Source organism: Octodon degus, unplaced genomic scaffold (genome assembly GCF_000260255.1).
Source record: "Octodon degus isolate 3935 unplaced genomic scaffold, OctDeg1.0 scaffold00263, whole genome shotgun sequence".
Lineage (NCBI taxonomy): Eukaryota > Metazoa > Chordata > Mammalia > Rodentia > Octodontidae > Octodon > Octodon degus.
The window spans coordinates 2,410,886-2,434,230 of NW_004524839.1; the positions used below are offsets into that span (position 1 = coordinate 2,410,886).

The window sequence follows — 23,345 nt, forward strand, 5'->3', positions numbered from 1 at the left end:
TAGTTCACTATAAATCTTCTTTTTTTTTTTTTTTTTTGTGGAACTGGGGATTGAACTCAGGCCCTTGCACTTGCCAGGGAAACGCTTATTCCACTGAGCCATCTCTCCAGCCCCTATAAATCTTTTTTTAGGAGAAATTTAACTTTTATTGTTAGAATTTGACAGTCTTCAAATACCTGTGATAGGATCATAGTCATACAAAAGCGCACCTAGCAAAGTTTTAGGTGACCAGTAACTTCGTCAATTAGGTCTGCTGGTCCTGGCCCAATTCCTAGGACAGTCCAAGAACCCGGTTCAATCTGAGTACGTCTGGTATCTTGGCTTAAACTTACAATCAGCCCTAGCATTTTTGCATGGGTCAGTAATTCAGTCAGGGCTTCATCAGGAGCTTTGACCACCTCTTTGGGCTGTCCACAGTATTCCCACTCCCTGAGCACTTTAGGATTTCTCTTTAGAATTTGCTTGTAGGCAGAAACAGCAGCATGAGAACACTGGGCAGTGAGTTTTCCTTTTCCCATCTTTAAGTCATTTTGGACCACAAGAACCATTTTGTATTCCCCACTCTCTCCCAAGATGCTTGCTTCAGTTCTAGTGTATGTTTGTCTCCTGGTCAAGTTTTTAGGGACCATCCCAAAGTGAACTCAGAGGCTCCAGCCCAGGCACACACCACAAGCAGCTCCAGCAGCCAAGCTGAGTGTGCCAGGATGAGCCAAGCACTCCATGATCAAGGACGTGCAGAGCACCCTTCCTCATCTTCACTTGTGGGAAGCTGACAGGTTTCTCCTCACTATAAATCTTTGCCCCCTTGTTGAATTCCTGTTGTTTTATTTGGGGAAGTTCTGTATCATTTCTAATGGTCTTTTTTTTAACTAGTTTGTATTGTCTTTAGATAGTAAAAAAAAAAAAATCTTTGTAGATGCCCTCCACAAACAAGAAATTTCATTTTACTGTTTTGTTCTCCTTATATATCAAGATGATTGTAGTTTTCTCCCTTAATGCGCTAATGATGCCAATTATGTTGAGTTCAAACATTAAGTTACATTTGATATTGGGATTAAACCCAACTTGGTCACTTTTAAAAATACGTTGGACATCATTTGGTTTTAAATATTTGCCTCTATATTCTTGAAGTTGTTTTATTATTTTTTACTTATCAGGTTTTAATATCAAGGTTACATTAGCCCCATAAAATGAACTGGGCATGTTTCTATACCCTGCAATTGCTTTTGTAAAATTGGTATTTGTATCTTGGATATTTCAACAATGAAGCCATCTGGCTCCAGAGTTTCTGTGTAGGAACATTTCGGCTACCTGTTCTATTTCTTTAAATGGTTATAAAAGTACTTGTTTTCTATTTCCTTTTGATACACTTCGGCAAGTTGTATGTCTGTAGTGATTTATCCATTTTATCTACTGTTACTAACAAATTGGCACTGCTTCTTCAGACAATCATCAAATTACCACATCAGTGGAAGGCCATAGACACATTTGGATGTTGATATTTGACAAAATTGTTGGATGCCCTCCTTGAAAGACTTCCCTTGAAAAAGAGTAAGGCACAGGTGTGTTGAATTGCTCACTAGCTGTTCTTGGCTTCCAGACTCTGCACTGCACTGCTTCCTTTACTAGACTGCCCCTCCTCCCCTGCACTAAATTCCTTGATTTTGAAAATAACCAGGCATCATTTCCTCCAAAACTTCGAGTCTCTGCACTGTTACTGTGCTGACCACACTGTACTGAGACTCTGTTTCCATGTCTGCAACCACCATTGGACTCTAAGTACCTCCCTGTGTCCACAGGGCACAGCAGAGGCTGCCAATCAGCATTTATGGAGCTGCACTGAGTGACCAGCTAAGCTCTCTAGGCATGTTGCTCATACACACATCTGTTTGTCCCCTCATGTATTTCATTCAGTGGGCACAGACTGAGTACCTACAGTGTGTTGGGGCTGTTCTAGAAAAGAGACCAGTGTGGAAGGAGGAGTGTAGCACCCCAGAAACCAAGTGAAGAAAGGACTGCAAGGTAAAGCTCAACTGTGCCAAATGGTGCCAAGAAATCACGGAAGATGAGACTGAGACTACTGCTGCTGTAACAGTGTGGACACTATCAGTGACTTCACTTTCTCTTAAGTGGTTAGGCGGAAAACCACCATGGTGCTATTTCAGAAAGGAATTGGGGCACTGAGGAGTGAAGAACTGGAGAGAAAGTGGCTATGGTTATTTTAAGAACTTTTGCTGTAAAGGTCAGTAAATAAATATATGGTGTTTTATTTCACTATGCAGTTTTTTATTTACATGCAATAAATACATCTGTCCTTTCTTTCAAAGCTTCTGGGTTTCATCTTTTGAGTAGATATGCAATGTCTGTGGACAGCAACTCTGATGTGAATTTTTCACAGTACATTATTTCCTCTGTCCTTTCTGAGGCCTTCCTATCTTTGGGTTGGAGGAATCTTCTTGCTGGTGTCAAAGGCTGTTTTTTCATTAACCTCAAAATCTTGTGGCTGATTCAAGACTGATATTTCCATATCCACAACTAACTAGAGCTACCACTGCAGCCCTGTGACTGACACCAAACCCTCATGTGGCCACCGCTCTTCCTCCTTGACTCCCACCACCATCCATATACACACAGGCAGGCTCCCACAGGCAAAATGTGAAAGATCAAAGGACCACATGTATTAGGACCATGAGATAAGGAGACACAGATCCTCAAGGACATATTGAAGCAGCAGCAGCAGCAGCAGGTGTGGTCACATCTGCCCCATACTCCCCAGCATGATCCTCCCCAGAATGTGACCACCCTGTATGCTCGGGCCCAAACAGGAGACCACTGCACAGCAAGACACGTCATTTCTCATAGAGCTCTATTGTGGCATATAATAATAGGTACTCTATATAAATTAAATTAAAAATAAAGCTCCAGCAGGTTGCACAGGTTGGCTGTTAATAAATATATCTCTGGGTAATTGTGCCCCAAGACCAGCTCATGACCACTCTCCCTCATCCAGAGAATTATACAAAAATAAATACAGGCTCAGGGGGTGGGGGAAAGGGGACATGCCTGGTTCCATTTTAAAAATTTGTCTTACTTATACCATCCACTGTCCCCTGCTCCTCACCATAGGTATCACTAGAGAATGCCCCATGTGGCCTGGAGAGCCGAGGGACAGGAAGGTCTCTCTTCAGTCCAGCATTCTCAGAAGCAAAGGACCAAGGTCTCTCACCACACAGGCTATACATTTCCATCTCAACCCTCTGGGATGGTAGAGGGGCTGCCCTTCCCCAGATCCCAGAGAGGAAAAACCTGTTCTGCTAACCCCACAAGCAGCCTACGAGAACCAGGCCAGAGAGAGGCACAGCGCAAGCACCAGGAGGGACACACCACTGTTCAGAGCCACAGGGACCACAACTAGCCCAGCCAGGACTCCCAGAGTCTGGGTCAAGGGCCCCCGGAGCTGAGGCGGCAAGCCATACACACATTCTGCAGGGCCTTCTAGTGTGGGAGACCTCTCTGGGGGCTCAAGGCTGGGACCTGCACCCTCTTCATCCTGGGAGACTGCATGAGGTCTGGCCACACCAGACACACTGACTTCAGCCCCCAAGGTACCAGGAAGGGTGGGATTCTGCTCCTGCAGAAGGGCCGGAGCACCTGGCTCACTGCCAAGTGGAATATCTGAGCTGCTTGCCCCCTCAGTGGTAACCTCCATCTGGGCTTGTGTCCCAGCCCTTCCTAGGGAGCTGGTCACTCCACCTATGACCCTATTCGTGTGCAAAGAGTTGGTATCCTTGCCCATCCCTTTCTCTGAATCTCCAGCAAACTGACCCTCTGTAGCCAGAAGTACAGGGCCGTCACATCCTGAGCCATCTGCCCATGGAAGCCACACATCGCCCATAGTGGCTACCACAGAGCGGGCCCCAGAGAGGATTTCTGGAGGAGATTCCTTGGGGCTGTCTCCCTCAGGGCTAGAGGGAATGACAGAGACCCCCTCTTCACCCTCCGCCTCATCATCAGGGTCCTCAGTGTCCTTGATGAGCTCCACACCACGCCCCAGGCGTGCATAGTGCAGCGTGATCTCCTCAGCCAGGGCACTGTTCAGGGCCCGCTCGGGGCCAGGCCACTTCAGGATCAGGTCACGGTCCGTGAGCATGCCTAGGGGATGGCTGGGAGAGGTTCCCCCATCAGTGGGGCCCTCCCCACTGCCTCCTGCCCCACCTGCAGCCACAGCAGCCCGCAGACGGCTCAGGTGGGACAGGTAGAGCTGCTCCAGCTCCTGGTCGATGGTGTCTTCACCAAGCAGCTCCTCCAACCCGCTCACGACCCCCAGGCCCTCAGTGGGCTCATTCATCATATCCCCCGTTTCCCACGTGGCCTCCACCTGGTGCTGGCTGGGTTGCAGGAATGGCCCGCTGGCTCCCTCACTTATATCGGGCCCTGAGGCCTGGTCCCTTGGAGAGCCACCCAGGCCACAGAATGCGGTGGAAGGGGGGATCCTGATGGCTGGTGCCTGAGGGATCTCTGTAAAAGCCACAGGTGGACAGCTTCTGGAGATGTCACCCTCTTCTGGGGAGCTGCCAGTCACTCTAACTTCAGAAACCTGGAGCCATGATGCAGGTGGGGAGAAAAAGAAAATGAATGAATTAGAGAAGGGAATGGGACAAACAGAAATAGTAAAACCTGGCGTGAACCAGACAAGGATTTCCAAATAAAAATGCCTTGAAGAATCCTCAGTACTTCTCTAAACTCCAAAGACTGCCACCTATATTAAAAATAAAATTAGATAAGAGTAAAAGGGGTTCTACAGGTGATGAATCTAAGGCACCCAGTGGGCAGCAATCTTTGCTAGGTAATTACCAGGACATACAGTTAGTTTACCTGCAAACATAGCCAGAAAATCTGTATGAATTCATGACACATTTTTCTTTTGAATGATTTATTTCCTAGCTCTGTCTCTGGAAAAGGCCCACAGTAACTGATCTAGTAACAACCCATAAAAGCCCTCAGATGTGGGTCTCTAGACACTATTTTACACTAAAAGGAACCAGGGCTCCTTAGAGAACTACACACTTCTTGGCAGGTTTGGGGTTGGGCAAAGTACAGATTGAGCCAGGGATATATTATCATAGTAGGATGTCAGGAAGGATTCACCAAATGAGGAGGAGGAGGTAAAAGATAAGAGACAATCAAAATATGTTCTTACTGGGCAGGGAGAGATCAAATTTAAGCATCAAAAGTTAATAAATGAAAAAAAAAGTTAATAAATGAGTCAGATGTGAACCACACACCTGAAGTCCCAGCACTCTAGGAAGTTGAGGGAGGAAAATCACAAGTTCAAGCCAAGCCTGAGCAACTTAACAAGACTCTGTCTCAAAAAATGAAAAAGAGGGATAGGGATGTACCTTAGTACACAAGACCTCATTCAACCCTCAGTACCACAAGAAAATAAAAAAATAACAGATGCAAGTCAGACATGGTTGTATACACCTATAATCCCAATACTCGGGAAGCTGAAACAAGAGGATCACAGTGAGTTGAAGACCAGCCTGGGCTACATAGGGAGATCAAGATCAGTCTGAACTGCATAGTGAGACCCTGTCTCAAAAAAACCAAATAAATAAATAAAATTAATAAATGACCAGACATAGTGACCTATGCTTGTAATCCCAGCACTCTGGAGGCTGAAGCAGGAGGATCACCGTGAGTTCGAGCCAGCATATGTTACAAAGTGAGTTCAAGGTCAACCTGAACCACATAATGAAACTCTGTCACAACAAAACAAAAAAATAATAATTATAAATGTAATGGGCTGAAAGTTACCAAGTGCTTTTAGAATCAATAAATTCATAATGCACCAAAACCAAAAATCCTTTGATTGATCAAAGAACTTTGGAGAAGTTCATTTTTTTTCCAATACTAGTAAGCATAAGGGAGAAAATTAAGTATTTACACAGAACTTCCTGTGTAAAGGTGCTTTGTTTCAGTTTTTTGTTTTGTTTTGTTTTGATAGCAACATGTAGTTCAGGCTCACCCTGAACTTACTACGTAGCCCAGGCTGGTCTCTAATTCACAATGACTCTTCTGCTTCAGCCTCCTAAGTGCTAGGATTACAGGCATGCACCACTACACCCAGCATCTTGTATAAATTAGGCCTCAATGTAGCCAAGCAGTTGATGTGAGCAAGATTTTCTTTCCAGCTAGTAAAAGAAGTGGGAATAATAGAATTAAAAGGACTCAATTCTATTTAACCCAATTTAATCATAATAGATTATATTTAAGAAAGGAATAAAATCAATGGTTTACTAAATTTGTTAAATTAGATAAAAGACCGATTAAATAAAATTAATGAATAAAAACTAAAATAAGAAACATATTTCCACCTGGACACTATCAGCCAAATTCACACTGTGGAAAACATTGCAGGATAAATGGGGTTTAACAAACAAATGGCAAGGAAAGGAAATGGAGATGACAAAATCTGAAGAAACATATCAACCAACATGTCAACCTGGCTTAAATCTTAGAACACTTATGAGATCAGAAAGGTGGAACACTGACGACCGAATATTTCCTGATATGAAGTCTGAAACAATAGTGTTAATTTTCAGAAGTGTAGTAATAGTACTGTGATTGAGTTTTGGGTTTTGTGTTCTTGTTGTCTGGTGGCTTTTTTTAATAATTCTTAATTTAATTTTCTGAGATACCAACTGCACTGTTTGTGAATGAGAGGGTGTCTGGACTTTTTTTTAAAATAATTCCACTGGCCAGGGAGATAGCTCAGTAGAATAAGTGCTTGCCTGGCAAGTGCAAGGTCCTGAGTTCAATCCCCAGTACTGCAAAAAACAAAAACAAACAATCAAGAATCCTGGGCCCCAGGGAGATAGCTCAGTAGAATAAGCACTTGCCTGGCAAGTGCAGGGTCCTGAGTTCAATCCCCAGTACTGCAAAAAAAAAAAAATAAATAAATAAATAATAATAATAATAAACAAATAAATAAATAAAATAATTCCATTGCTGGTGGAAGTGTAGACTGGTGCAACCATTGTAGAAATCAGTGTGGAGATTCCTAAACAAACTAGGGTTAGAGGTCCCATTCAACCTAGCTATTCCCCTTTCGGACATCTTCCCAAAGGAACTAAAAATATCATACCACAGTGATATACACGCACCCATATTTGTAGCAACACAATTTTTAATGGCTAAATCTTGGAAACAACCCAAATGCCCATCAACTGAAGACTAGATTAAAAAAAGATGTATTTTTATACAATGGAGTACTCAGCCATAAAGAGGGATAAACTGGAAACTTTTATAAGTAAATGGATGCAACTTGAGACCATACTCATAAGTGAAATAAATCAGACTCATACTTATAAACATCAAATTGTCTCCTTAGTGTGAGAAAATGAAAGAGTAAATAAAGATCAATATGTACACTAGATATTGCGAAGTGGGAAGAAATTGTTAAAAAGCAAAGAGGAAGGGGCCGGGAGATGGCTCAGTGGAATAAGCACTTCCCTGGCAAGCACAGGGGCCTGAGTTCAATCCCCGGTTCTGCCAAAAAAAAAAAAAAAGAGAAAGAGAGAGAGCGAAACCAAACCAACCAAACAAAAAGCAAAGAGGAACAAGTTTGGCAGAAATGGGAAAAGAAGGAAGAGGAAAAGTATATGAGACAGTTATACTACTAGTTTCTCTTAGTTCGTTGAAAAGTAAGGTTTGTGGTAATACTGTTTGCAGAATTTTTTATGCCCATATTTTATACTCTGAGTACCTACTTTGAAGATAACTATGCAATATCTTAACTCTTGCGATCCTCCTATTATGTTGGTATGAAATTTTGTTTTATTTTTTCCATATAATAAAATTTAAAAAAAAAAAAAAAAAAGAAATGGAAGGAGAGAAGGTAAGGGTATAAAATAAGAATGGCTGCATAGTGATATGTGTTGAAACTGGGTAATGGTGTGAGTCTCTACATTTGAACATCATTGTAATGAAAAGTTAAAATACACACACACACACACACACACACACACACACACACACACCCTTTTGGAGTTCCTCTGCCGCCCCTGCTACCATCATCGGTGGTCTCCTCAAGGCTTCCTCTTCCCTCCTCCCCAACAATCTTATTTTCCAGATCACTGCCTAAGGGAGTTTGTTAAACCTTACTTGCTCAACACCCTCCTGTGGCTCCTCCCTCTGAATAAAGCTAAAGTCCATACCATGGTCCAGGAGGCCCCACCTAATCTGCTTTACCACCTCCCGGACCTCATCCCCACCATACTGCCCTCACTCACTGTGCCTAGAAAATCTCGGCCTTGGTGCTCACACTTCAGGGGCTCTGCACACCCCAATACCCCGCCTGGTTATCCATGTGGCTCTCTCCCTTACCTTCAGATCTCTCAAATCTCACTTATCACTAAGGCCTTCCTAGGCCAATCTAAAGTTGTAAACATTTTCTTTCCCTCTCACCCTCTCACTCTTGCTCTCCCCACCCCCATCCCTTTAATTTTTCCTTTAGCGAGCACTTGTCCTCATCTAAAATACCATATATTTTAATTGCTATTTTATCATATCTCACCCCACTAATAAGTAAACCTTATACAACATTTTTGCTGACTACATTTCTAGTATCTATAATACAGAGCAAGTGCTCCTTAAATATTTGCTAAATTAACAACTGAAATTCCTCTAACCCAAGGCGAATTACTGCATTTTCCCCCTCCCCATCAGCTTCCAGTGTCTGTGACTGTCCACCAACCTAGGATAAACTCAGTTATTTGGCTCTATCACCACTGTGAGTCATCCACCCTGAGGTACAGGGCCCACTTACCTGAAGTGTCATCTGGGGCCATGGACGGAGAGGGGTGGGGGCCACCAGGGAACCCAACGACTCCTGTACATCAGGATGCTCTGCTGAAGAGAAGAGGGGGCAGTTTGGGGCAGAAGATTCATGTAAGCAGGCTTGATTTTTTTTTAAAAAATCTGCTAGCCTAGCCAATTGGCAGTTTTTCAAAGCTTTCTGAGGCAGTCCAAGGGTGGCTATGGGGGGGAGGGCATTCTTTTTTACAGAAAGAAAAGGAAGAAGAAGAAATAAATGGTACAAAGAGGCTAGAAGAGTTAAGAGCTATAGCTCAATGGTAGTGCACTCTCCTAGTCCATGCAAGGCCTTGGACCAAACAAGCAAAAAAACTGAGACATTAAAATAGAGCTAGGAGGCTCCGTTTTTCAGGTGCTTACCCCCAGCAGGGGTGTGGTCATCTCCGGTGCTCATCCTCAGCTCCTCCTCAGGAAGCCTGTGGGGCACAAGAGAGAGCGCATTGGGTACAGCACACCGGGCGGTCAGTGATGCCACCAGGGGCACCTTCTGCACCTCTGTGGTGGTCCATCTTTACCTGAAAGCTGTTGCTTTCACTTCTATTGCCTCCTTTTATTCCTTGACCATGAAAGTCTTAAATACGTGTTTTAGAAATTTTAAACAATATAGGAAAGTATAAAAGATGTAGAAAACAATCACAAATCAGTCAAAGACACCCACAAACACTATCCTGGCAATTTTCATTTTAGAGTTTGTAAACATCTTTTCGCAGCAGGGTTTGTCCATTTAACAGTAAGAAACATCATTATAGACTTTTGCAAACATTGAAAACAGCTGCTTAATACTCACATCATATGGGTTTGTCATAACTTATATAGCTATTCCCTTCCAACTGACCAACTACATTGTTTCTTTTATTTGGCAAACTTCAGAAAACAGTGCCACGCAGTTTTATCACCAAGTCTGGGGGTACATCCCTGGCTGCGGAGGAAGTCATCTCACCCAAGGGCAGATGAGAAGGCTATAGGGCACAGGGAACAACAGAGGGAAGAAAGAAAAAAAAATGGAAAGGGTATCAGAGAGGCCTGGGGGGGCACCCTAGCAGCCTGCCAGGTTACATCACCTTCATAGCTGTAATATGGAGTACAGGGGAGCCAGGATGTGCATGTCAGGCACAAGGGAATCAAGAACAATGAGAATGGAAAGGCAGACACCAGAGCCTGGTACAGAGCTTGGCTTAAATCACAGGACTGTATTTAATGGTCTTATTGCTCCTTCCTCACCAAAGCCAGATTCCTGAATCACACAAGGCAAGCGTATGTCAGATCCTGCCAGGGGTAAGGTCTACTCATGGAGGCAATACTGCTCCTGTTCTCACATATGAGCAGCAAATGTGTACAGATAAGGCAAACGAGGGAAGCACTGATTATGCAGAGACCTGAGGGGAGCTGAGGAAATTGCTCAGATCTTTTGCTTCCTATGCGGTGACTGACACTGCCATTTGGGGAAACAGCTCCTACTTTATGAAAACACCTAATCAATGGCCTTCTCGGGAAGAGAACATCACTAGCTGACCTACACATAGTACTACGGCATTAGGCTCTGGTCTACATGCTTCACACACATCACTCCTCACTGCCCCCTAGCAGCCAGATACTTCTAATCCTTTGAAACAGGGGTGCAATTATTTCTAGCTTACAATGATGAAACGGAGGCTGAGTAAGTGGCTCAAGGTCACACAAACAGAACCAAAACCCAGGCCTTCTGGTTTTTAACCAAAACTCTGCCACTTCTTGGATGAGGGAAGCTGGAGTTTTACCCAGCCCTATCTCCAACTCTTTCTAGAAATGGTTACTACAGGTTTTTCTCTGGATATGTCTCTCTACCCATATTCATTCCCAGTTACCCTGCCTCCATGGGACCAGCAGCTGGGAGACCACCAGACACAGAGTGGCTGTAAGAACTTTTTATGAACCTTGAGGAGGAAGTTTGAACCACGTACAGTATATGGATCTAGTCTTGAAGCTTTGGAAGGGACAGTCCATCCTTGTGGTCTAGGACTCAAGCACACCACCAAAGAGGTATTTGAATCAAACACTACAGAATCAGAAGTGGGTGCTTCCTATACACCACGGAAGAGAAAGGGAGGTTCAGAGCAAACTGCCTTGGTCCCACAGCAGCCCCTCAGCAGGTCTAAAATTCAAGCCTTTGCATTTGTGGCTCAACACGATTTCTTCCAAGTGTCACTGTTTAAAACAAAATCATCTTCCTAGGATGTCTTCAAAAATACCCCCAAATAGAGAGCCATCTCTCCTTCCAGGAGCGGGACAAGTCTCCCTCCCATCTGGCCCAGTCCTGATATGCACGATAACCAAGCTTTCAAAAGCCACTACAAATTCATAGATATGAGAGTAAAAAGATAGAACTCTAGAAGCCCCCACCCAGCAGGAAAAGGATTCTACAATTCAGCTAAAGGAGAGAAAAACCTAAAAAAAAAAAAATCCTTCAGTCACCTAGCCTTCTCTCCCACAGCCAAGGAGGTGAGAAGATGGGGACATCCAAAAATCAAGCCAAGCAACTGAGTCCATTCTAAAATCCACAAAACAGCATAAGCAAACAAGCTGTTCTCTCAACCTCTAAAGTCAGAGAAATGAAATCAGGCAACAGGCTTGTATCATTCACCTCCTCCAACATGGGCCCTCTCCATTGATTATGCCAAGTCATGTGAAAACCTTTATATCTATTCTTCAACAGAGAACCCTTCCCTTTTTACAAATGCAGAACCTCAGGCTTAAAAAATTGCATCTCTACACTCTCTGACTACATACCACACTGATAGCATACAAAGAAGGTACACTTTGAAGACAGTCTTCAATAAAAACCATATATATATAATATATCCAGTCTTTGACAGCAAAACCTTTAAACTGTTACTACAATCAAAATGAGGACAGTAAGAAAAATTGAGTCTAAATGTATACTGACTCACTGATCAGTAACAGAGAAGAGAGATTCTTAGAAAAGTGCAGAGGAAGATTCAGAACAAAACTGTACTTACAGTGCACCTGCTAATTTTCAAGAAAGAAACCTACCCTTTTGGCACCAGTCCCACAAATGACATGTGGCATCCTCTCAGGTGCTGTGGGCAATAGAAGCCCAGGACATACACTGCTGCACATTCTGGACACGCACCATTTGTGTATTTTACACACACTCATCAAGCCTGTGTCACCACGAAGGGGCCATCTCAGGCCTGTACACATTTCCTGGCCCTGATAGCTCCTACTATCATCTGGAAACTTAATGGCTGCTGACCTCAGACAGGACCCCAGGAGACCAGGGGAAAAATTTTAGAAAGAGGTGGCACTGACCCTAGCCTAGGCCAGGCAAGATAGAAAGATTAGTTGCCAACTAGAGAGTGAGCAAGCAAGCAGACAAACCCCCTGGAGGAAAGCAAAACAGGCTCTCAGAGCAGTCACATCACTGCTGTCACCACTGCCACGAGTCCTCTGAGTACCCCCAGTGCTCCTGACTTCAAAGAATTTTGCCAACCACAAGTGGGTCAGGCACTGAAACCCAAAGGGAAACTCAGCAGAGCCCAGCTCTCATGGAGACAACCTGATGATGCTGCTACTCTCCTACAGAACCAACAGTTCAGATAGCTGCCGCCAATACTAGGAATCCCAGTTACCCTGGGCCATGTGCTTTCTCAAAGGGGGTTTATGGGTAGCTGTGAAAGTCACCAACTTATGTAGGACACTGCCTTGCTTTCCCAACTACTGTGTCAGCCTCGATTATGGGACTTGTGGACAAGTCAGCAGGGGATATGAGAGTTCATGCCCTGCCCTTTTTTCATAGTAGTGATGCTTCTCTGGCCACGGTTCACAATAAGAAAACCATTTTACATCATAATCTAGCGTACTCACAAGTGTAAATGTATATGTACACCTAAAACTGAAAAAGTTGTTCTTTGAATGAAACAATACTTACCATTACTACATGTTGTGATGCACTCTGGTATTTTCTATGCCTTTTTAAGACAGGGTCTCACTATGTGGGTTAGCCCGGCCCTGAACTCACTGGGATTCTCCTGCCTCAACCTCCCAAGTGCTAGGATTGTAACTGTGCACCACCAAAACCAGCTTCTACATATCTTTTAAATGTTTGAACCCAGTAAGTTGATTTTGCATCTCAATAAATGGGCAGGACATACAACTTCAAATACCAGCTCGGCCACCTACCAGCTGTGACCTTACGCAAGTTAACCTCTCTGTGCCTCAGCTTCTTCATCTATAAACGGAATGTAATAGTAACACCTACCTCAGTGGGCTATTGAGTAGACTAAGGAAATATCTGAAAAGTATCTATAGAGTGCTTGACAATAATTCCTTCCAAATTCCCACCAAAGGAAACTGAGGCTCTGAGGAAAACAATCTGCCCAGTTTACCCAGCCAGTGGGACCTTTACCTGGCCTGGAACAGCAGTTAACAACTTGGGCACTAAAGCAGGACTTCACAGGATCTAAGCCCAGCCCTGTCACTCAAGTGTGTGGCATCAGACCCACATCCCTGTCCTTAACCATGACACCCTACTAGCTTTCCATGGAATAAAAGGGAGTCATTTTCACATTCAGTCCTCTCGCTAGACAATTAAGATGACCACTGATCCATCCTGCTTCAACTCAATGGCTCTCATTTCCCCTAAGGCGGCCAACTCAGATTCGGATATCAAGTTGGTTCCCATCCACTCAGTTCTAGGTGCACCTAAAACCCACTGAGATCTTACTGTGCCTTGGACCCAGTGACAGACCCTAGACACACCAGTGAATAAACCCACCTAGGAAACACAATTCAGTGTGGAAGAAGACATTAAAAAATACTCAAACTCATTCTTTCAACAAACATTTATTAAGCACATGCTAAGTGCCAGGCACCATGGCCGGCCTGTGAGAATACAGTGGTGACCAAACGCAGACCATGTCCCTACCCCTCACGGAGCTTACAGTCTAGTCATCCAGTGATCCCCTAATGAAGGTCTGACTATAAACTGAGGTCAGTACCTTCAGAAAAGTAGAGTGCCCTAGAACAAGGTGCCCTGGCCCAAAGCACAGAGCTAGCAAAGGCTGAAGGATGCTGAGAAAATAAGCAAGGAAGCAGGCAGGGATGTAAGAGGTGGCTCCAGAGCCTTGTGGGGGAGGTGATGAATGCAGCCCTAGATAAGGTGAGTTTGAGGAATCTTTGGGATTCAATAAGGTAGAAACACCAAGTTAGGATACATGAGGCTGAAAGAAAGAACAAGGAGAAGGGCCAGAAAGTTCAGAGCAAAAGTAGCAGAGTATAGTCTCCAGGCCAGGGAAGGAACTATCTTGAGAAGGAGTATCTGCCCAGACACTTCAACAACACTGCAGACCCTCTTGTGAAATCTGGCCAATGTTGGGATGGATGACTGTGTACGTGCGGGTGAGCTAGTGGAGAAGCCTCAGGCAACACTTAGGTCAGTTTGCAGTGAAGGGGGAGGGTGCCGGGTGCTGGCCAGGCAGAGGTGGGGTCAGCAGAGATAGTGATCCTGGCCAGAGGAAGGGTCATCAGATAGCATCAGGTGAGGACAGGAGAAAATCTGCCAGGACAGAGAGGGGCTGATAAGGTCAGATTTCAGAGCCAGGGACAGAAAATGGGGCCCTGGAGCACAGTGGGGAACTGGCCCAAGAGTGAAAGGACCTCTCCTTACCTGTAACAGAGGGGAGGGAAATTAAGAGTGCAGGCTTGGGAACTGCAAGTGGCAGAGTTGTGTTCTTATGGTTTCTATTCTGTTTTTAGAAGCAGGAGGTAAAGTCTGAAGGTAAAGAACATTTGAAAGTCACATGAGATAGGCCAAGTGTGGTGGTGAATTCCTGTGATTCTAGCACTCAGGAGGCTGAGGCAGGAGGACCACCAGGAGTTTGAGATCAGCCTGGACTACATGAGACCCTGTCTCCAAAAAAAAAATGTCACATGAGGGAGGAGATAAGAGCAGATCAGAAAAAGAGTAGGACTGTCAGGACAGGTAGCAAATGATCCTGAATTTGTGGCAAGGCTCATCTATTGTGCTATATGGCATTCTCTAACAGGGCTTGCCTGAGAACCCAAGGAGGTTTCAGCTAAACTGAAAGGTCCACAGGAGGAGACTGCAAGGGGAACCACACAAACATTCCTAGTGAAGGAAACAGTCACAAGCAAAGGCCCTATGGCAGGAAGGAGTAAGGTCCTTTGCAATAACAGAAAGACCATGGTGAGAGGAGATCCAGAACAGAGAACAGTTTATGAAATAAGACTAATAACTAGAGACCAGATTGGAGGGCAGGGGAAGGGGACGCTTGAACACAAGGGGGTCAGGAGTTGGTTGGTCTTTAAGACTAGGACACCTGGAGCTGGGAATGGTGGTGCATGCCTGTAATACCAGCACTGGGGAGGCAGAGGGAGGTGGATCACAGAGTTCAAGGCCAGCCTTAACTACTCAGCAAGACCTCACCTTTAAAAAAAAAAAGATACTTAAACCAATGCAGACCAGGAGGTCTTCTACTCACACCAGTCTAGAACTTTGGACTGTGTGAGTCTCAGTTTACTCATCCAGAAATGAGGGAGTGAAAATAGTCTAGTTCACACAGACTATTATCAAAAGAAAATGAGACTTCTCATTTCACCTAAAGTCAGCAAAGTCCCTAGCAAAGAGCAGGGGCTCAGGCAGGTCTCACACAGGCCCACCAAAAAGCCTTTGTCTATCTTAGGACCAATCTGCATCTCTACTTTCCCTGCGTGAAACTAGAACAGTGCCAAGCACATAGTAGGCCCTCAATAAATGCTTGGTGGTGGATTATCTCTATGCCTGAAGGCTACTAAAAGTCTAGCTCTACGAAGCAAGAAAAGTTCAATGTCCACCACAGACTCCCTTCCAGGCCCCCACCTGATACAGCAATCCCCAGGGCACCGTGGACCTGCAGCCACCATTTCCTAAAGCCCCTCTAGTGGGATTCCCACAGGTAAAGGTGTCCCCTGAGGTCCTTCCCCATTTCCCCAGAGGGCTGGATCCTGGGGGGATAGCCATTCTTCAACAGCACTCCGAGTCACCCCATACCATACAGGTTTTAAAACAATAATAAGTTGAAATGTACTCGCCAAGAAAGCCACCAAACCTACAAAGAAAATCTTATCGCTGATCTTGCAATGAGCACCAGCCTCCCCTTTGCAAGAACTAAGATCAAAAGATAAGACGCTATCAAAAAGCCATCTGCCCACTTTAAATAGTATCACAAGTCATGTTAGGAACCACAGACCCGGGGCCAGTTACCAAAACAATTGTCTAAATGGGGCGCTTCAATTTCTCCTTAAAACCACCCATGTATTTTAAAGAAAAACACCCTTTCCACCTTGGCCCAGTAAGGTTTTGATTTCTCTGTTCCTTTCCTTTCACACTTTTGAAAATGACCAAACTCCATCACCCAAATTGTCAAATCTTCAGACACGGCTCCCAAGACAGCCAGCTGGGATGACAACTTGGGCAAAGTGACAAATTAAGGCGGCTGTGGGGCACCACAACCACTCAATCTCTTGACCTGGGGAGTAGCCACACAAGTGCATACATAGGTACAAATCCACTGAGCCATACACTAGAGATGAGTGCACTTTATGCAGATACACCTCAAGAAAACACAAAGCACAGGTAAAAGGAGAGGTGCACTGCGAATTTGCCCTAGACCTTCCAGGCCTTCAAGAGGATCAGTATTTCTAGCATTTCTCCTCTGGTCCCATCTTCACTAACTGAATGACTGAGGAAGATGGCTCCCCTCTCTGAACTCCACGTCCCCCTATCTTAAATGGGGATAATCACAGTATCTACATCACACAGCATGTATAGCTAGACAGAACAGACCCAATGCTCTGAGTAAGCTCAGTAAATGCTGACTACTGTTATTTTCTGTAGCTATCACCATGCCTTGGTTACCTTGCCCATGTCTGCTATATCCAAATCAGCAAGGCATGGCCCTCATCTCCTTTAGATGAGGAAGCTGAGTCAAGGCCACACAGCTGATGATGGGCAGAGCTGACTTTTTAGGAGAGGAATTTGTACATGAGTACCTACATATCAATACTAACACCTCCATGGTACTACTTTGAAGTAGGCTCAGCTCTGAATACTTTTACTCACATCCGGTGAGGCAGGCACCAAAATGACCTCTTTTACACACGACGGTAGGGTCATCTGAGCCACAATGTGGTTAAATGAGTTGGCCAGACTCACAAAGCCAATTAAATGGCAGGGCTGGAATTTGAATACAGTCAATCTAATGCTAGAATGCACTCTTAATGCTGTAAGCAAAGCCATGATGCCAGCCCCTTTAAACTGTCCAGGCTCCCATGGAACTCACAAGTTGGTAAATAGTCCTTAGACTCTCACTCACTTACTCAGGCACATCCACCCTCCAACTAAAAGCAAGATCTTCCTGAACCACTCACTGCCTAAGGCTTTACTAGGACCAGCAGAACTCACAAAAATCCTGCTGCGGCCAGCAGCTCCTAATCCAACACCCACAAGGCCCAAAGAAAGCACTTTCTTATTTCTACTTTCAGCCCTCCCAGGAACAGAAAAATGTACACATTTTGGAGAGACTCCACTGATTCTAGGCTATAGACAATTACAGCAAAAATCAAGCTTAGCCCTTAAAAAAATTCATACCTTAATAGCAGAAAGCTAGGACAATCTTGTTTTCAGGCCTCCCAGGGAAAACTGGCTCTTTCTCCTAGCCTCTAAATGGTTATAGGAGGCGTGGCACAAAGCAAGAAACATGAGCTTCAAGTCCACCCTCCATCTGGATCTGCCTATCCCAAAGCCACTGCTTCCCTGAAAGTATGACCTCACACCTTAACCTCTGCAGGAGGCCTCATTCTAGATTAGAGCATACAGTAAAATGCATATAGGCTTCAAGGTCAGACGGCTGAAGTGAAAAATCCAGGCGCCATCACTTCCTCAACCAGTTTCTCCATTTCTGGAACCCTGATTTCCTGCTCTGTTACATGGGGCTCAGATTCCCGACCATCCACTGGTATGCTCTTTGGTCCACACTACCATGTCGCTGTAGTTCTCCCCACTCACTCGAGCACACTGCCCATCATACACACCAGGCCTATTCCCTGCCTCAGGACCTTTGCACTTGCTGTTCCCCCTACGTAAAACACACGTCTTCCATATATGTACAGAACTGCACCCTATCTTTTATGACTGAGTTTAAACAGCACTTTGTCATAAGTCCTTCCTGTTCCCTTATCTACCACCTCTCTCTCCTGTAACTCTAACCTATCACCATCCAGGATTCACCTCAGAAGCTCTCTGAACACCATATCCTAAGCAGCCATTCCCTACCAATCTATCCCATTTCCCTTGCATTTCAGCAGCTAACCTTATCCCTATTTATCTGTTTACTTGCTTGCTTCAAACTGTCTCCCACGGGACCCTTATATGATCCTTGAGGGCAGGAAAGATGTCTGTCTTGTTCAGGGCTTTACCAGTGGCACTCAATAAATGAATGAATGAAATCCCAGGCATTTAAACAGTGACAAGCACACGTTTGGCTTCTACTATTTTTTGGCTGACTGAATGCACCCTCCTCCCTGTCCCGGAGAGCAGGCCTGAGGGATTCCTGGACCAGGATGCTGGTCCTCCCTCTGTATACAGCTCTGCGTTGGCGGAGGTGGCGCTGGCAGACATTACCTGCGCCTCACCGGCTTCATGCAGCTCTTCAGCTGCCTGGCCTCAGCCTCCACGGGACCCTGGCACTCAGGCTGTGGCTCCAGCTGCTGCAGCTGCTGCTGCTGGGGCAGCCCTTCGGCATCAGTGGGTGTGGGAGCGGGTGCGATCCGGAGCAGAACTGTATAGTTGCGGCCGTGGTTGTTGGCCCAGAACGTGCCCTCGGGGGTCTCATAGCGCACCACGAAGTCGAGGCGCGCCCCATCGCCCGCGCCCTCAGCAAAGGGCAGCTGGAAGGCAAAGCGGTCAGTACGGCCGCCGTCGTCGGGCGAGGAGGTGGACGCCTGGCCAGGGCCCAAGCCGAGACCTGAATCCAGGATGGGATCTCCTGCTCCTGTTCCTCCCGCTGCAGCCCCAGGCGGGCTGCGCGGGACGTAGCGCGCTGGGTGGTCGCAAAAGGAGGCCCAGCCGTCGTGGGAGGCCCGCACGTGCACCGCCTTCTCGAAGGAGCGGTTCAGCACGCGCACCAACCCGCGCAGCACAGGCGGGCGCCCCCCAGGCACCCACACCCCGGAACCCCCGGGGACTGCTCCAGGAGGTGGCAGCAGCGCCTCCAACTCCACCATGACGCGACCCAAGCGCTCCAGACGGCCCGGCGCGGGCGGCAGCGAAAATGTGGGCACCAGGTAAAAACCCCCGCCAGCGGGGACGGGGCACGGCGGTGAGGGCTCGAGAAAGGCCTCCTCTTCCTCCTCCCCTTCATCCCCATCCTCGCCGTCGTCGTCCTCATCTGCCCCGCCGCTACCGCCATCTTGCCCGGCCGCCGCCGCCATCTTGCCCGCCCCGGGCCCGCCCCACGGCCGGTAGCGGCGTAGCTGCGCCAGCGGCAGCCCCAAGGCCTCGTCGGCGAAAAGCACCCTCCGCGGAGCCACCGCCACCTCGACCGAGGTGCGGGGCTCACCCGCGGCCGGCGAGGGGGGCGTGGGATGCCGCAGCGGGGGCTCCACAGGGGCCATGCGCGCCATATCGGCGGCAGCGGCGGCGGCGGCGGCGGCACCGACGGCACCGGCGGTGGGACCGGAGGGGGCAGGGCCCGAAGAGGTGGCCAGCCAATGGGAAGGCCAGCGCGGGGGGGGGTAGGGCTCACGAGGAGCGTAGGTGGCGAAATGAAGACTGGTCGGGCAGACACCCAATGGGCAGCCGCGCGTGAGTGACGCACACGCTGAATGAAGCGCAGAAGAAGCGCTCAGCCAATGGAGGCGCGCGAGAGTGGGCGGGGTGGGAGGCGGAAGGAGTGTGGAATCAATCAATGGGGCGGCTGGAGTGGGGGTGGTGTGTGACCCAGGGGGCAGACAGCACAGTCGGGCAGGCAGAGGGGAAGTCTAGGTGGCAGTGTAGGCAGCAGAGAAAGTGGTATGGCTGCAGGCCTTCGAAGGTTCAGCAAGAAGCGAACCCAGAAAAGTGGGAGATCCGCGGGTTGCGTAGGCTGTGGGACGTAAAACAGAGACAGAATACAACCAATTGAGAGCCGTGTGAGGGTGACGTAGAGCCAAGATGACGATAATACCTATAGCGAGCCAATGAAGAGTCTTGTGAGCGTGCAGTAGGGCTTCAGGGGACGGTGCCAAGACGGAACTGGCCAATACAGAGACTAAAAGACCAAGAGGCAGTGTGTGAATGGCCGGGGGGCGGGACCATAGGAAACAGAGCCAATGGGAATGGGGATGAAGGCAGGAGCGAGGAAGAGAGATGGCAGATAGCCAATGGAGCCAGGGAGAAGTCTCTGCGCCTCAAACAGCAGTGTTACTATGCAATAACCAATACCAAGGCTGGATAGTGTAGTGGAGACTGAGGGTGGGCGAGACAGGAAGAGCAGAGCCAATTGGGGGGGGGGGTTGTAGGTGATGTGAAGGAAGGCGCGAGTAGCCAATAAGGAGTCTAGGGAAGAGTAAGGTGCGCAGGTGGATCCTGGGTTATTGGGTAGTTGAGAGCAGAACCATAGAATGTAGGCAACCAATAGGAAGCATGTTCTCCCTTGCCTTCTGTGACTCCCCATTGCTCTATGAATGCTAGTTTCTTAAGGCCTAGACTGCACCCTAATGTGAGTCCAAAGAAGGCCAAAAGGTTCTCCTTTAGCAGATGAGTAACCTCTACCCACCTCGCACCTCTTGAGTGGTGCTACTAGCCAAGAATATCTCCGTTCCTTAATATCTGTGATTGGTCCTTAGTGTTCTCCAAGACTTGAGACTATTCTTGAATGAATGGCCATATGGGAAATGGGTCTTTGCAAAGAGTTAGCTTTCTCTGACTTCAGCTCAGCAAACACTGACTGAGCCTTGCTGTGTACACCCAGGAGTTCAGTGGCCATATTGATAGGTACTGTTAATGTAACCACAAAGTCCTGCCCTACTTGCCCCACAGTGGCCTCACCTCCATTCCTTGTCTCCTCATGCCTGCTACTTTTCCTGCTCCAAAACGTGCTGTTCCTTCTGCTCCCTCAACCTAGTGAAGTCCTTTGACTCTACCTTTACAGTCTCAGCTGTGGAATGGAACTGCAGCTTGTTAGCTGAATATGTTTATGAACATGTTCCCCCTCCATTCTAGGAGAATTTTACTGAACACCTACCAATTGCCAGGTTCTAAGTATGCCGTTATGTCAGTCTATCCCTCACAGCATTCCTAGGAGGGAACCACCCTCCACCAGCAACCTCTCCTATTTAGGGCTCAGGATCCAGAAAGGAGTCATGGCTCAGAAAGGAATATGTTCTCCTATAACAAAAAATCATGAATGAATGGGGGCTTAAGTAAGATAGAACTTTATTTCTTTTTACTAATCTCAAAGCTTAAGCTGGAAAGATTCCATCCTGCCCACCCACCTTGGGTATCATCTGTGTCCTGGTCTGGCTCCTAGACTGATTCTTCAGATCCTGCATGCTCTCTATTCACATTTCCCCAAACTCACCATGCCAGCATTCTGACCAGTCACCTGAACTTATGAAGTAGTCTCCTCACTGGTCCCTGCTGCTTTCTTCACACCCTACACTCCCACCTTTGCCAGTCAAGGGCTCTGGTTAAATTCTAAGACCATTCACATCTCCTCTTGCTTAAACCCCTCATGAGTTCCTGCTCACTCAGACCAAAAGCCAAGTCCTTCCTGTGGCCTACAAAGTCTTGCATGGTTCTAATCCCATGTCCCCTCTCTGACCTCACCTCCTACCCTTCTTCCTCTCACTTCCTTCTAACCACACCAGCCTCCTTGTAGACCATGAACAAAGCAGGCACGGTCTCACCTCAAGGTCTTTGCACTGGCTTTTTTCTCTGGAATTCCACAAGTATCTACATGACTCCCTCCCTTCTTTCCTTTAAGTCTTTGTCAAAGGCCCCCTTCTCTGAGGAGTTTCTCTGTTTAATCCCGTCCTCTCTCCCTCAAATCCCAGCACACTCAATCCCCTAACCCAGAATCCTTCTATAAGAGATTATATGGCCCAAGATAGAAATTAGAAAATGTATGGAAAATATTTTGGCACTGTGACAGATGCCCTATGAAAATATTCTTTGTTGATGTATTTTATTAAAAATGTCTTGGTCAGCACCCCTTTCACTCTCTTCCTAGCAATCCTACAATAAAGTTAATTTTATATATATATTTTTGAAAGATAGAAATGAGATACTGGGCAGAGGAGATAGCTCAGAGGCATAAGCACCTGCCTGGAAAGTGCAAGGTCCTAAGTTTGATCCCAGGTACTGCAAAAAAGAAAAAAAAGAAATTAGGTACTAATCTCTGCTCCTCTCTGCCTACCTGGCATCCAGCCCTCATTCTGCAAAAATCCAGCAGTAGTAGCATCACCCTTCTTACACCCCAGGTCCAACTCAAATGGCCTTCTGGGGCCCTTTGGGCCACTACCCTTACCTTTTCTTCAACTTGTCTGGCCAATCTGTCTCATATGCTGATAGTAAGGGAGAGATGATGAAGGGAAAGTATAAGGAGAATGCAGCCCATACCTTGGACCCTGAGAGAGAAAATCAGCCCCTTCTCCCAGTGGGAGACAGGTGCTAGGACAGGGATTGGGGCCTCAACTTCTAGAACTGACCTCGTTTATAATTATACTGGTAGTATAGGGAATGTTCAGACCTAGGTCCAAAGGGAACAAGATAACATTAACATTAGGGACATCCCTACAACCAGCACCCTAGAACTCCTTGCTGACAGGCAGGCTCCACACCCCCTCCTTTGCTCCCTCCTACAAGTGACAGTTATGTTAAGCAGGGTCCCTCAGACCTCCAAGCTTGGGACCTTCATCTTGCCTTGGTGCCTCCACTGCCGCATAACACACACAGGCCATCGTTGGTTCTTAAACATATCCCACCAACTCAGGAGCCCCAACCAGTGAAAGTGTCAAGTTCTGTTTTGAACTAATGGTAAGAAGGGTTGGGTTTTTTTTTATTGTTTTTGGCTGATTTTTTGGTGCTGTCTCACTCTCCCTTCCTCCCTCCCTCCCTCCTTCCTTCCCTCCCTCCCTTCCTCCCTCCCTTCCTCTGTCCCTCCCTCCCCCTCCCTCATTTACAAAGCCAAGCCATCAAGTCCATTCTGGACTCTTCCAGAAAGGAGAGTTGCATTAAAGAAAGACGCTGTCCTTTTTGGTTTTGATGGCTTAGAAGGTAAGGAATCAAGAAGGGTAAACAGGGTGGGTCTTGGCCACTATATTTGTACTGTGTGAATAAGAAGCTCTTTCCAATTTCTCTTCCCCAAGCCAGAAGCCAGACTTGCAGAAGGGCTGGAGTAGACATTGGATAACTATAACCCTGAGCCCCA

At 46.7% G+C, this 23,345-nt stretch overlaps 1 protein-coding gene and 1 pseudogene across 2 annotated transcripts; both read right to left on the reverse strand.

The window, feature by feature from the left end:
- Positions 1-209: 209 nt before the first annotated feature.
- On the reverse strand, positions 210-1,754 carry LOC101559925 (annotated as a pseudogene).
- Positions 1,755-2,270: 516 nt separating this feature from the next.
- On the reverse strand, positions 2,271-19,587 carry Ppp1r3f (protein phosphatase 1 regulatory subunit 3F). Of its 2 annotated transcripts, none has more exons than XM_004646274.3 (4): positions 18,557-19,587; positions 9,238-9,293; positions 8,831-8,910; positions 2,271-4,597 (listed from the first exon to the last, which is right to left on the reverse strand). In XM_004646274.3, exons 1-4 carry the CDS (start codon positions 19,555-19,557, stop codon positions 3,332-3,334), a joined length of 2,403 nt encoding a protein of 800 aa, XP_004646331.2. In that variant the 5' UTR covers positions 19,558-19,587; the 3' UTR covers positions 2,271-3,331. The 2 variants fall into 2 exon arrangements, with proteins under 2 accessions (XP_004646331.2, XP_004646330.1); XM_004646273.2 differs by having other exon boundaries at positions 8,831-8,913.
- Positions 19,588-23,345: the final 3,758 nt, after the last annotated feature.

Excerpts from the sequence above, each read along its gene's own strand:
- Ppp1r3f (XM_004646273.2), bottom strand. The coding sequence starts at position 19,557 with ATGGCGCGCATGGCCCCTGTGGAGCCCCCGCTGCGGCATCCCACGCCC. Across the intron at positions 9,294-18,556 it reads ATGAAGCCGGTGAGGCGCAG|GCTTCCTGAGGAGGAGCTGA; the intron begins GTAATGTCTGCC and ends TGTGCCCCACAG. Across the intron at positions 4,598-8,830 it reads GGCCCCAGATGACACTTCAG|GTTTCTGAAGTTAGAGTGAC; the intron begins GTAAGTGGGCCC and ends TCATGGCTCCAG.